The sequence below is a fragment of the Peromyscus californicus genome, unplaced genomic scaffold, assembly GCF_007827085.1.
Source record: "Peromyscus californicus insignis strain IS unplaced genomic scaffold, ASM782708v3 Scaffold_13__1_contigs__length_99412109, whole genome shotgun sequence".
Classification (NCBI taxonomy): domain Eukaryota; kingdom Metazoa; phylum Chordata; class Mammalia; order Rodentia; family Cricetidae; genus Peromyscus; species Peromyscus californicus.
This window is the reverse complement of record NW_026294424.1, coordinates 94,339,120-94,353,814: the sequence shown is the minus strand read 5'-3', so window position 1 is coordinate 94,353,814 and position 14,695 is coordinate 94,339,120. Positions and strand designations below refer to the sequence as shown.

The 14,695-nt window shown below is 40.7% G+C and overlaps 1 protein-coding gene across 6 annotated transcripts in view; it reads left to right on the top strand.

Annotated features, from left to right (window-relative positions):
- Positions 1-14,695, top strand: part of Klhl8 (kelch like family member 8) — a 58,948-nt gene that overhangs the window by 28,059 nt on the left and 16,194 nt on the right. For all 6 annotated transcript variants that reach the window (XM_052735564.1, XM_052735562.1, XM_052735560.1 and 3 more), the window contains one exon: positions 13,647-14,195. In XM_052735564.1, the coding sequence (XP_052591524.1) occupies positions 13,647-14,195 (549 nt within the window). The remainder of the gene's footprint in view (positions 1-13,646; positions 14,196-14,695) is intronic.

The following is a 14,695-nucleotide window of genomic DNA, read 5'->3' as shown; positions in this document are numbered from 1 at the left end:
CCCGCCTATACTTCCTGCCTGGCCACTGGCCAATCAGTGATTTATTTATTGACCAATCAGCAACACACTTGACATACAGACCATCCCACAGCAGTGTTCTGTTCAGAAAATCTTTTCCTGTGCAAGTGACTTCAAGACTAGTCCCATTTTTCTTTTCTGTCAGATTCAAGGTATCTGGTCTTATATTGAGGCCCTTGATCCATTGGGAGTTTAGTTTTGTGCAGGGTAATGGTATGGATCCATTTACATCCTCCTACATGAAGCTATCCAGTTTCACCAGCACCATTTGTTGAATATGCTCTGTTTTCCAGTGTGTATTTCTGACTTCTTTGTCAGAAGTCAGGTATCCATAGGTATGTACACTCATATCTGATTCTTTAATTTCATTTATCAACGTGTCTGTTTTTACTCCAATATTACGCTGTTTTTATGACTGCAGTTCTGTACTACAACTTGAGATTGGTGATGGTGTTAACCTCCAGCAGCTCTTTTATTATTCAAGATTGTTTTAGCTATCCTGGGGGTTTTGAGGTGTGTGTGTGTGTGTGTGCGCGCCTGTCCATATTAAGCTGAAAATTGTCCTTTTAATTTCTGTGAAGACAGCTCTAAATGACATGGCTTCATCAAATCCCCTCCCTTCAGAGCTCAGGGACCCTAGTTGAAGAGGAGGCAAGAAGAGTGAGGAAGAGAGGGGATGGAGGACACCAGAAGAACAAGGTCCTCTAAATCAACTGAGTAAGGCTCATGTGAACTCACAGAGACTGAAGCAGCAGGAACAGGGCCTGAGTGGGTTTGCACCAGGTCCCCTGTGTATGTACTATAGCTTTCAGTTTAGTACCGAAATATGAGTGTTCTGTGTGTGTGAACGGGCAGGGTTTCTGATTCTAGAGCCTTCTCTTGGGCTCTTTTATTTTTCTGTTAACCTGTGTGGTGGTTTGAAGGAAAATGGCCCCCATAGGGAGTAGCACTATTAGGAGGTGTGACTTTGTTGAATAGGTATGTCACTGTGGGCGTGGGCTTTGAGGTCTCCTATGCTCAAGCTACGCCCAGTGACATAGTTCATTTCCTGTTGCTTACGGATCAAGATGTAGAACTCTCAGCTCCTTCTCCATCACCATGTCTGCCTGTATGCCACCATGTCCCACCATGATGATAGTGGACTAATAAACCTGTGATACTGTAAACCACCCAAATTAAATATTTTCTTTATAACATACCGTGGATATGGTATCTCTTCACAGCAATAGAAACCCTATGTCAGTCTGTCTTGTCCAACTTTGATATGATAGTTTTTGTTTTATCTTATTATATTTATTTTGTCATGTTTTGTTGCTGTCTCTTGGAAGCCTATTCTTTTCTAATGAGAGACAGAAGGGGAGTGGATCTGGAGGGGTGAGGAAGTGGGGGCAACTGGAAAGAGTGCAGAGAGGGAGGCTGTATTTAGATTATAATGTATGAGAAAAGAATCTATGTTTAATAAAAGGGGAAGAAAATCTCACTCAGATGGAAATTAATAAATTAATTTAAAATAAAAAAAATTCTGTGAAGAATTGTGTTGGAATTTTGGTGGGATTTTATTGAATCTGTAGATTGCTTTTGGTAGGATGGCCTTTTACACTGTATCAATCCTACTACTAATCTAGGAGCATGGGAGATCTTTCAGTCTTCTGATATCTTCTTCAGTGTCTTTTTTCAATGTATGTATTTTACAGATCTTTCATTTTCTTGGTAAGAATTACCCCAAGTTATTTTCTTTTTTGGCTATTGTGAAAGGTATTGTTTCCCTGATTTCTTTCTCAGTCCATTTGTCATTTATAGGAAAATTATTGATTTTGTGTATTAATTTTGTGTCCTGTACTTTGCTGAAAGTGATTATCAGATGTAGAAGATTTCCTGTGTAGTTTTTAGGGTCCTTTATGTATAAGTTCATGTCATCTGAAAATAAAGATAAAGTATCTTTATTTTCCTATTTGTATCCCTTATTTTTTTTTTTTTTTTTTTTTTGGTTTTTCGAGACAGGGTTTCTCTGTGTAGCTTTGCGCCTTTCCTGGAACTCACTTGGTAGTCCAGGCTGGCCTCGAACTCACAGAGATCCGCCTGGCTCTGCCTCCCAAGTGCTGGGATTAAAGGCATGTGCCACCGCCCGGCGTATCCCTTTTTTTAAAATCTCCTTCAGTTGTCTTATTTCTCTAGCTGAGATTTGAAATGCTGTATTGAATAAATTTGGAGAGAGTGGACATTCTTGCCTCATTTGTGACTTTAGTGAAAATGTTTTGATTGTCTCTCTTTGGGTTGACTGTGGGCTTGCTGTAAGTCAACTTTATTGTGTTGAGGTGTGTCCCTTGTATCTCTAGTCTCTCCATGACTTTTATCATGAAGGGGCATTGGATTTTGTTAAAGGCCTTTTCTGCATGTTATGAAATGATCATGTGGTTTTGTTTTTCAGCATGTTTATGTGGTGGGTTAAATTGATCAGTTTACACATGTTGAACCATGCTTGCATTTCTGGGATGAAGCCTACTTGATCATAGTGGATGATCTTATTGATGTGTTTTTGGATTCATTTGCAAGTATTTTATTGAGGATTTTTTGTGTCTATGTTCATAAGGGAAATTCTTCTGTAATTCTCTTTCTTTGCTGGGTTTTTATGTGGTGTAGGTATCTGAGTAACTGTGGCTTCATAAAAAGAATTAGGCAATATTCCTTCTGTTTTTATTTTGTGGAGTATTTTGAGGAATGCTGTCATTAATTCTTCTTTGAAAATCTGATAGGATTCTGCATTAAGTCCATCTACTCCTGGACTTTCTTTTTGGTTGGGAGATTCAATGACTGTTTCTGTTTCACTAGGGTTATGGGTCTTTGTTCGTACGTTGTTTGTTTTTCCAGACAGGGTTTCTCTGCATGATCCAGGCTGGCCTTGAACTCACAGAGATCCACCTGCCTCCCAAATGTTGAGATTAAAGGTTTATGCCACCACCACCTGGCTACAGGTCCTTTAAATTGCTTATCTGCTCTTGATTTAACTTTGGTAGGTGGTATTTATCAAGAAATTTATTCATTTCTTTTAGGTTTTTCCAGTTTAGTGGAGTACAGATTTTTTTTTTTTTTTTTTTTTTTTTTTTTTTTTTTTTTTTGGTTTTTCGAGACAGGGTCTCTCTGTGTAGCTTTGCGCCTCTCCTGGAACTCACTTGGTAGCCCAGGCTGGCCTCGAACTCACAGAGATCCGCCTGGCTCTGCCTCCCGAGTGCTGGGATTAAAGGCGTGCGCCACCACCGCCCGGCTCAGATTTTTAAAGTATGTCCTTTTGAGTCTCTGGATTTCCTTGATGTCTGTTGTTATCTTTTTGTCTTTGATTTTATTAGTGTGGATCTTTTCTCTTCATCTAGGTAATTTGTCCAAGGGTTTATTAATCTTAATGATTATTCAAAGAACCAACTCTTATTTCATTAATCCTTTTCTTTATTTCTATTTTATTGATTTCAGCCCTGGGTTTTATTATTTCTTGCCATCTATTCATTTTGAGTGTTATTTCTTATTTTTGTTTTAGAACTTTCAGGTGTGACATTGAGTTGCTAACATGAGATCTCTCCAATATTTTGATGTAGGTTCTTAGTGCTATGAACTTGCCTCTTAGAACAGCCTTCATTGTGTTTTATAGACTTGGGTATATTGTGTTTTCATTTTCATTCTAAAACTTTTTTTTTATTTCTGTCTTGACCCATTTTTCACTCAGTAGTGATTTGTTCAGTGTCCACGAGTTTGTAATCTTTCTGTTGTTTTTGTTGTTGATATCCAGCTTTACTCTGTGATGGTCTGATAGGATGCAGAGGGTTAGTTCTATTTCTTGTATCTGAGTATCTAGTCAGTTTTGGAGAATGTTCCATGAGATGCCAAGAAGAAGCTATGTTCTTTTGTGTTTGGGTGAAATGTTCTGAAGATATCTGTTAGAGTCTGTTAGCTCCAGTGTTTCTGTGTTTAGTTTTTGTCTGGATGACCTGTCTGTTGGTGAAAGGAGGGTGGTGAATTCTCCCACTATCAGTGTGTCATGGTCAATATATAGTTTTAACTGTAGTAGTATTTTTTTTATGAACTTGGTAACCTTTCTTGTGTTTGGTGTATAAATGTTTAGAATTTTAGTGTTACATTGGTGGATTTTTCCTTTGATGAATATGCAGTGTCCTTTCCTATCTCTTCCAATTAGTTTTGGTTTGAAGTCTATTTTGTCAGATATTAAAATGGATACACCAGCTTGGTTACTGTGTCCACTTGCTTGGAATATCTTTTTCCATCCTTTTGTCCTGATATAATGTCTATCCTTGATGTTAAGGTGTGTTTCTTGGATGCTCCAGAAAGATGGATCCTGTTTTCTAATCCAATTTTTAGTCTCTCTTTTTGTTGGGGAATTGAGACCATTAATATTAAGAGTTATCAATAAGCAGTGTTTATTGATTCCTGTTATTTTGTTGTGGTGGTATAGGGTCTCCTCCTCTTTTGATTTACTGGTCTGGAATTATTTTTCTTGGGTGTTGTTAACCTCCTCAGGTTGAAGTTTTCCTTCTAGTGCCTTTTGTAGATCCAAATTGATAGATACTGCTTAGATTTGGTTTTATTATAGAATTTTTGTTTATTCCTCCATCTATTGTGATTGATAGTTTTGCTGGGTGTATAGTAATCTGGGCTGGCATTCCTGTTCTCTCAGAGTTTGTAGAACATCTATCCAGGTCTTTCTGGTTTTCAGAGTCTCCATCAAGAAGTCGGGTGTTATTCTGATGGGCCTGCCTTTATATGTTACTTGGTCACAGCTTTTAATATCCCATCTTCTTTTCTATGTTTAGTGTTTTGATTATTATGTTTCATGAGGAATTTCTTTCCTTGTTCTGTCTGTTTGCTCTGTTTGCTTCTTGTACCTTAAAAAGGCATCTCCTCCTTAAGGTTGGGAGATTTTCTTCTATGATTTTGTTAAAAATATTTTTTGTGCCTCTCATCTGGGTTTCCTTTAGTCCTATTATTTGTAGATTTTCATAGTGTCCCAGACTTCCTGGATGTTTTGTACCTGGATATTTTTAGATTTAACATTTTCTTTGACTGAGATATCTGTTTCTACTATTTTGTCTTAAACACCCGAGATTCTCTTTTTTAATCTCTTGTGTGCTGTCAGTGAGGCTTACAAACTCTGAGGCACAAGCCCACAGAGGTAGGGTGTGTGTGTGTGGTGTGTATGTGTGTATAAATTTATTAAGGAGTGCATTGGCGAAACAGATTCACTAATACAGAACAAAGAAGAAATTGCAGCCGCTGATTCTGCCCATGCAGCTGCCACTGTCCTTCAGCCCCAGGCAGGAAGGGGACCAATCATAAGCTGCTTCATGCCTCTTGACTAGGTCTCAATCACCCAAGAGAGAGCGATCATGCCCCCTCCTCAGTTTTTTTTTTTTTTTTTTTTTTTTTTTTTGGTTTTTCGAGACAGGGTTTCTCTGTGTAGCTTTGCGCCTTTCCTGGAACTCACTTGGTAGCCCAGGCTGGCCTCGAACTCACTGAGATCCGCCGGCCTCTGCCTCCCGAGTGCTGGGATTAAAGGCGTGCGCCACCACCACCCGGCCCCCTCCTCAGTTTTAACAACATCAAGAAACACATACTAAATGTCCAGACCAAGGGTAACTGGCAGATTACGGAGATTACTCCAATAGCTGTCCTAATCCTGAAGAATCTAAATCTTGTACCTGAAATGCTCTTAGCTAAGATATGAGAGTATTTTAACTGTAATCATCTAGTCTTCAATCCCATCAAACACATGAGAAGGGAAATATTACCTGAGTAAGTAGGAAGTGCAAGCAAACAACTTCCGAAACATGCAGTGAATTGACAGGGACAGCTGGCAGCCTGGACAGTTACCCAAGGTTCCTCTGCAATGTTGGGTCATCCACTCTTGGCTACAGGCCTAGAATATCTGACAGACTGTTTTCAGAAGCAGGAAAATTTGAAAGACTGTCCTACCCTGTCTTGGCAAGGCTCAGCAGTCACTTTTCCTGGTGTCCTGTATGTCTGGATTGGACAGTGTACTTACTGTCAGCAGTCAAAGCGAGGGATGTTCTATGCCCAGCAGGCCATTTTTGCCAAGAAGAAGACAAACTCCATATGGAGTGTCTCCGATGCCCATCATCCTCTCAGGAGTAGATCGGTGCTGCCAGGAGCAATCGGGTCTCATGTCAACAGAATTCTAAGTTATTAAAACACTTAAATGCCATATTATCTGAGTCTTTGAAGTGTTTGAATATTACCTATCCATCTAAAATGTATCTCTGTTCTCTAGAAATCCTAACTAACATAGCTATAAGTTTGACAAGCATGGGTGACTATTAACCTGTAATTCTTAATAACCTATAGAACTTAAAGACTAAAGTATACCCTTGGCTTTGTGTAGATGTAATTCTGAACAGTTTTATTAAATAAGAAACAAATGCAGAGTTAAAAGCTCAAGAGGTCAGAGCAGCAGCCAAGAACTAAGATCAAGACCGTCTTCTTACCCTCGCTGTTGCTGTCGTCCTTCCCCTCAGAAAGAGACCTACTTCCTGTGTGTCTGTCTTTTTATTGACTTTCTGTTCTGCCTTCTCATTGGTTGTAAACCCAACCATATGACCGCCTTGTCACTGCCTGTTTATACAGACCTCCAGGTCTCTATGGTTGGTATTGAGATTAAAGGCCTGTGTCTCCATGCTGGCTGTATTCTTTTTTTTTTTTTGGTTTTTCGAGACAGGGTTTCTCTGTGTAGCTTTGCGCCTTTCCTGGAACTCGCTTTGGAGACCAGGCTGGCCTCGAACTCACAGAGATCCGCCTGGCTCTGCCTCCCGAGTGCTGGGATTAAAGGCGTGTATGGTGATATTTTATTTGTATTAAAATGTTATTTGTATGTTAATAAATAAAGTTGCCCGGGGGTCAGAGCTATTAGCAAGCCATAGGAAAGCAGGGCAGTGGTAGCGTACGCTTGTAATTCCAGCACTTGGTAGGCAGAGCTGGGTAAGTCTCTGTGTGTTCAGGGATACAGCCATTATTGGATACACATGCCTTTAATCTTAATACCAATCATGGAAAACCTGGAGGCCTATACAGACAGGCTGTGAGGAGGCGGTCATGTGGTTGGGTTTACAACCAATGAGAAGGCAGGACAGGAACTCTATATAAAGACTTTAACACAGGGGTAGCTCTGGTTCGGAGAGGTAGGACCACCGCAGGAGGAAGGGTAAGGTTTTAGCTCTTAGCTCTGACCTCTTGGCTTTCTTCTTTGCATTGGTTCTGTGTTTCTTATTTAATAAGAAGGTTGGATGCATCTACAGGCGTGCGCCACCACCGCCCAGCGCTGGCTGTATCCTTGAACACACAGAGATCTACCTGCCATGTGATCGGGATTAAGGGCATGTGCTACCACTGCCAGATTTCTGCTAAATGGCTTGCTATTAGCTCTGACCCTCAGGTAACTTTATCTATTAACATACAAATAAAATCACATTTCAGCACAAATAAAATATCACCATAGCTTTGATCTTTGGTCATTTATAGAAGTCTGCCAAAATATTCGTTTTATGGTTCTTCCTGGAATTTTTGAATCATCTTCCAAAGCTATTGTATCATCAAAAGCAATAGGAGTTTTTTTTTTACAATAAGCGCTGGATCCTCTAATTGTTCTGGGGAGGAGTTTCCTCCATAGTGACTGGGAGTGGCTGGACCACATTCATCTTGGGGTCCTGTGAGAGGCCCCCAAGGCATTTCCAGATGGTGAAGGGTTGCCTTGTTTGTCTCTTGTTGACCTGCATTCATTGGTCCAATATCCTCTTTTACCACATCGTCTGGGTAATCCAGAAGGCTGGAGCCTTCTGTTTGGGTCATTCCTAGAAGAAACATTGTTTCTAGGAACTCCCTGTGCCGTGTGAGGTGCCATATCAATTAATTAAGGAGTGCAGTGGAGAAGCAGACTCACTAATCCAAGGAGGACGGCAGATCCTGGCGGATCCTGGCGGTCCAGCTGCCGCTGTCCTGTCCTTCTGCCCCGGGCGGGAAGGGGACCCAGGCAAGCTGCTTCATGATATTTGACTGTCTCAACCACCCACGAGAGAGTGCGCACTCCCCCCTCCTCAGTTTTAACCGGTCATGTACCCAGAAAGGGTCACGCCCATTGGGCCAGATAGCCCAAAGGTCATTGTTTGAACAGAACGGGTTCCTACAACATACCTCTAAGGTTTGTTTTGGGGTTTTTTACTTCCTAAATTTTTAATTTCCAAGTTTATTTCATTTTGCTGCCTGGGGAGCCAGCCTCCAGCAGCACAGGGCTCAAAGGGAATCCACGTGCCAGTGGATACTAACCTTTTTATCTAAGGGGGTTCAGGAAAAAGTCACACACTCAGTTGATGGTTTCCTTCAGACCTCTTCTTTATTCTTCGTTTTCATTCTCTATTCTTCATTTTCCTGGTGATTTCCTCCTCTCACTCTTGATGCTTTCCTTCTAGTTCCTTCAACTCTCTCACTCTTGATGTTTTCCTTGTAGCCCATTTTAAAGCTCTCTTTAGTCTTTCCCTTAAAGCTTTGTACCCTCACCACAGTCTTTCAGGCAGTATAAAAATTACAATGTGGGGCTGGAGAGATGGCTCAGAGGTTAAGAGCACTGGCTGTTCTTCCAGAGCTGCTGAGTTCAGTTCCCAGCAACCACATGGTGGCTCACAACCATCTGTAATGAGATCGAGTGCCCTCTTCTGGCAGGCAGGGGTACATGCAGCTAGAACACTGTGTACATAATAAATAAATGAATCTTTAAAAAAAATTGCAATGTGATTACATTCTGTTTTTCAAGTGGATGATTACAATGAATACAAGTACAAAGACAGCATGTTTTCTATATCTCTTACATGATTAAACATTTTACGTATTATAGGTGAAAAACAAATTATCCCAAGAACCCACGTATATTCATACCCAAGCAACTTGTTATAGATTAACCGTGTGGGCAAGCAAGATATTCTTTTCAGTCAGGTCTTTTACCGACAGGCTGCATTTTGCAGTTACAAAGAAAGGGCCAATTACTTTATTATCTTGAAAGGTAATCTTATAAGGAATCTTAGAGGAATTACAAGCCTAAACTTTTATATATGAAAAAGAATCAGTCAATTCTACTTTAAATCTTTAGGGTACATACCCACTCATCAATAGTTTTTTATCTCAGGAGATTGAGGACAGGAATGGGTACAAGGAATTAATCATCACCTTTGATCATCAACCAATCCTAGCAACAAAGGTACATCAGCTAATGATAATTGGTCTACTTTGTTCTTGTTCCCTGACCTTAAAGAGTTCCTCACTCAACTATGTGCCTTTCTAAAACTTTAGATTGTCTTGGGTTTTTCACCTCAAAGCTATTTGATGAAAACATCTTAGTCTAAGTTATTTTCAAAGCTTTGTTTCAGCTATGATGCACTTTGAAACCTGTGAACACATCTCCCAACATTAAGATTAGAAGAACTTAAACTAGCTGGGCTACTGGGACTCAGCTGTTTTTCTTAATCATTAACCTAAGCCACAGTCTATGCTGCTCCTCAATAGAAACTCATGAGTTCTAGCTGTGTGACACTTCCTTGTTTTATTTTTTATCATCAAAACTCTATTTAAACTAACATTATCATCATCACCACCACCACCACCAACATCATCATCATCATCATCATCATCATCAATTAGACAGTACAGCTTAGGAAGAAATCATCTTCATAATAATCCACAGGCAAAAATGCCCAGTATAACGGGGTGTTTCCATGAGATAAACACACTACAGTACAGGCAGTGGGGATCTCCCCACACCCATTCCCACCATGCCAGATACCAGAGAAAGATGGCAGCAGCAAACATGGAAAGGCACAGCAGAAGCAAAGACATTTTGGAGTCTGTGGTCTTGGGGACTTGACTATCTGAGATTCACCCACCAGGAAGTCGCCCCCTGGTGGCTGATACCTGAACTTCAATTGCCACCTGTTGCTCCTCTGACATGACCACTGGCAATATCAGTTTGGATTTTCTTTAGTGATTTTATTTCTGCTTTCATGTCTTGAACTGTTTTCATTAAGGTTCTTGCACCTATTAATTCATGATTCTTTTGTTGTTATCTCTGAGACAGGATTTCTTCATATAGCCCTGTCTCTCCTGGAACTCACTGTGTAGACCAGGCTGGCCTTGAACTCAGAGACCTACCTGTTTCTGCCTCCCAAGTGCTGGGATTAAAGGCATGCACTACTACTGCCCAGCTCTAATTGGCATTTTATATATAATTGTCCTTGCCTTGTGCCTTAGCCATATTGCATTTCTGCTACAGGGTCTACTGTGGAGGCTTCCTGGGTTATGGGGAAGGCATATGTCTTGGGTGTTAATGATTGTATTTTTGCACTGGTATCGAGGCTTCTGAGTTATGATGATTGAGGTAATTCAAGGTATTGATATCTGGTCAAGTTTTTGTTGGGTGGGTGCTGTGTTCCTTGGTCTCTGTTGCCATCTCTGGATCTTAGGATAGTGTGGTGACTGTGGGTTGCTAGTAGGGAGTGCTTCTGCACGTGGGTGGGTGGCAGAGAGGAACAGAGATGGGCTGGGAGCGAAGACTAAGATGAGAAGATCTGTGAAGAGCTGAGGAGGATTCTGTCCACATCAAGAGGCAGGGTTTCCAGGGAGCTATTTGTGTGGTACCAATATTCTTAGTTCCTGGTTCTAGAACCCTGACCATCATCGTCATCATCATTGTGTGTGTGTATGTGTGTTCTACTTGTGTGTAAGCATGTGCACATGTGTGGGTGGAGCCACAAGCTGACACAAGGTCTCTTCAGCCCCCCTTCATTTTATTTTCTGAGACACAGGTTCTCTCACTAGATCCTGAGCTCGTCTTTTCCACTCTACTAGCTAGCCAGCTTGCCCTATGGGATTACAGGCAGGCTGCCAAACTCTCATGGTCTCTTTATGTGAATGCTGGGGATCCAAACTCTGGTCCTCATGCTGCATAACAAGCAGTGTATCATGGAGCTATCTCCCTAGTCCCCAAATTGTTGTTATTAATACGAAGTTAATAAATTAACATTATTCAGATGTTTTTAATTTGTGAATTTGAAACTCTTGATTTCTTTTTTGTACCTAAAAGTCAAGAAGTTTTGGTTGTTTTCTTAGCTGTTTTTGCTATGTGTCTGAGATTTTTACCTCTGTCTCATTGCTGTAATCTGTCCAGTGAGTTGTTAAAAACTTTATAAGGAAGTTTTTCCCTTCATTAATTCTTTGGGATGAGATTCCCAAAGAATTCCCAAAATACATTGTATTTTGATCATATTCAGCCCCATGCCCCAACTCCTTCCAGTTCTACTCCCCCATTGCATCCTCTGCCAACTTTTGTGTCGTCTTGGGTATGTGCCAGCTAGAGTATCTGGCAGACTTTTCAGTGAAGCAGGAAATATGAAAGACTGTCTTGCCTTCTTTTGGCAAAATTCATCAGTCATTTTCTTCTGTGTCCTGCAGAATATCTGGCAGACTCTTGTGTGAAGCAGGAATTTTGAAGGACTATCCTGCCTTGCTTTGGCAAAGTTCAACAGTCTTTTTCCTGTGTGTCCTGCATGTCCAGTCTGCACAGCACATTGTCAGCTGTCAAAGGCAAGAGCAGTTTCTTTGCCCAGTGGCTAACCTTGGCACAATGAAAGCAAACTCCATAAGGAGTCTCTTCAATGCCCATCATCTCTGAAGTAAATTGGTGCTGCCAGGAGCAGATATGTCTCATTGTCATGAAAAACTTTAGGTTAACTAAACATTTTAAATGCCATATTCCATAGGTCTTTGAAAGGTTTCAAGACCACCTATCTAAAATATATCTCTATATGATCTGGAATGCAAATCTACAAATTTGATTGTCATAAATGACTAACCACTAACCTATGTTCCTGATTATCCTACATAGTTTATAATAATAGCTTTCAAAAACTAGAACTTCACCCTACATTTCCAAACGAACTGCATAGGCACAATACCTCAAACAAAACCAGCCAGATCGTTACAGGAGGTAAAATTGTTTATGTACTATTATGTTTACTAGTGGGAATATTTTTAAATACTGTATATTTATTTATATAAGGAAAATAAGTAAATACTTTCCTTTCAAGGAAAGCTCTAAAGTTATATTTGGGTGAGCATTTTTACAACCTTTATTGTTTAGGTGCTAGTGAGTGGACTGAGTACTCACATGCTAAGACAAACTCCTACCTCTAAGGCAGCTGTTTTGTTGGGGAAACTGCGGGAAGATTAAATGTTTTTGCTAACTGATAAGTATTGTTATGTACCAGAAAGGAAAATACAGAAATAAACTTTACAGAATATGATAAAATATATAACATCAGAGAAGAGTTGATATAGTAAAAGGCCAGGTTTTTGTGTATTTCATATATGGTTATCCAAAGATCTTTAGACTTTAGGATGTGTAGTTATTCTAAAAGAGTACATTGGGGTTGGGAGGGCATGACCACATTTTAAATTTTTTTTTTGTTTTTTTTTAGATCAAGAAATTGAAATAGAGGTGTAGAAGATCAAAGTTTTATTATAATCTACATGAAAATAATTGGCTGGCTGTCTTAGTTACTCTTCTGTTGCTGTGAAGAGACATTGTGCTCAGGCAACTTATAAAAGAAAGCATTTATCGGGGGCTTACAGTATCAGAGAGTGAGTCCATGACCATCATGGCAGAGAATGTGATTATCAGGCAGGTTGGCAGGCATAGTGATGGAGCAGTAGTTGACAGCTTAAATGTTGAGACAACAACCAAGAGGCAGAAAGAAAGAAAGAAAGAGAGCTAACTGGGAATGGCATGGACTTTTGAAATCTCAAAGCCCTTCTCCAAAAAGGCCACACCTCCTAATCCTTCCCAAACAGTTCCACCCACTCAGAACCAAACTCTCAATTATATTAGCCTATGGGAGCCATTCTCTTTCAAACTACCCCTCTAGCTATTGATTTTTATAGCTTTGGTGGGAAATTAGTATTAAAATAATGATTCTCTGGAAATTGCACTATTATGTAATAGAGTGTTGTCAATTTTTACTTTTGTGGCTGGGAATTCAACTTAAGGCCTCACACATGCAAGGCAAGCACACTATCACTAAGGTATAGTCCCAGCCCTCAGATAACTGTTAAAATGATATTTTTAGGCTACCTTAAAAATGTTTACTATTTCACGAAATGATCCTCAAATATGATATAATATAGAAAACAATAGTTCAGTGTGGAAAACTTGGGAGATGAAAATTACCTGACTTTAAGAAACTGGCGCCGGGCGGTGGTGGCGCACGCCTTTAATCCCAGCACTCGGGAGGCAGAGGCAGGCGGATCTCTGTGAGTTCGAGGCCAGCCTGGTCTACAGCGCGAGATCCAGGAAAGGCGCAAAGCTCACAGAGAAACCCTGTCTCGAAAAACCAAAACAAAAAAGAAACTGGCCTAGGTTGAAGGCTAAATAGCTAAAGGATTGCGTTATTCAGATGACCCTCGAGTCCAAGCTGCTTAGAACCTTGTCCTTGTCTACAGCCTGTGTTCTCTGCTGACGTGAGGGTGAGTGTGCTCTGGAACTGCCCTCTCATTGTGTGTGCTATTTTGAACAGGTTGGCTCAAAGCTGATCTCCTGTCACAAATTGGTGCTAGCTTGTGTGATTCCCTACTTCAGAGCCATGTTTCTTTCTGAAATGGCTGAAGCCAAGCAGGCGCTGATTGAGATTCGAGACTTTGATGGTGATGCCGTGGAAGACTTGGTGAAATTCGTCTACTCTTCACGGCTCACTTTGACAGTAGACAACGTCCAGCCTCTCCTGTATGCAGCCTGTATCCTGCAGGTGGAACTGGTGGCCAGGGCTTGCTGTGAATATATGAAGTTACATTTTCATCCCTCCAATTGCCTGGCAGTACGAGCCTTTGCGGAGAGTCACAACCGAATAGACCTGATGGACATGGCGGACCAGTATGCCTGTGAGCACTTTACTGAAGTTGTGGAGTGTGAAGACTTCGTAAGTGTGTCACCCCAGCACCTCCACAAGCTTCTGTCCTCCAGTGATCTCAACATCGACAGTGAAAAGCAGGTCTACAGTGCTGCTATCAAGTGGCTTCTTGCCAATCCCCAGCATCATTCCAAATGGCTGGATGAGACACTTGCACAGGTAGGGCTGAAGTAGGACTGTGTGGGGATGAGGTTAGGTGGGAGCAAGTCCATGTTGTGCATTGCTGTGTGCTGTCATGTGTCTGAAGGGGTGCAATCTGGAGTTAACTCCTCATGTCCTGTACAGTTCCTACACTAAAGATAATCTTCATATCTTGTATTGGAATGATTTTTAGTTCAAATATTTAAAATATTCATATGAAATAGTAATGGAGACTGTGTTAGGAAATAGTTCTACCTGAAACCTATATCTGACTTTATTATGAAGTTTCTAAGTTTTTTTTTGTTTTTTTTTGTTTTTTTTGGTTTTTCGAGACAGGGTTTCTCTGTGTAGCTTTGCGCCTTTCCTGGAACTCACTTGGTAGCCCAGGCTGGCCTCGAACTCACAGAGATCCGCCAGGCTCTGCCTCCCGAGTGCTGGGATTAAAGGCGTGCGCCACCACCGCCCGGCTGAAGTTTCTAAGTTTTAATGAAGCATTTTCCTAATGAAAGTGTAGCCAT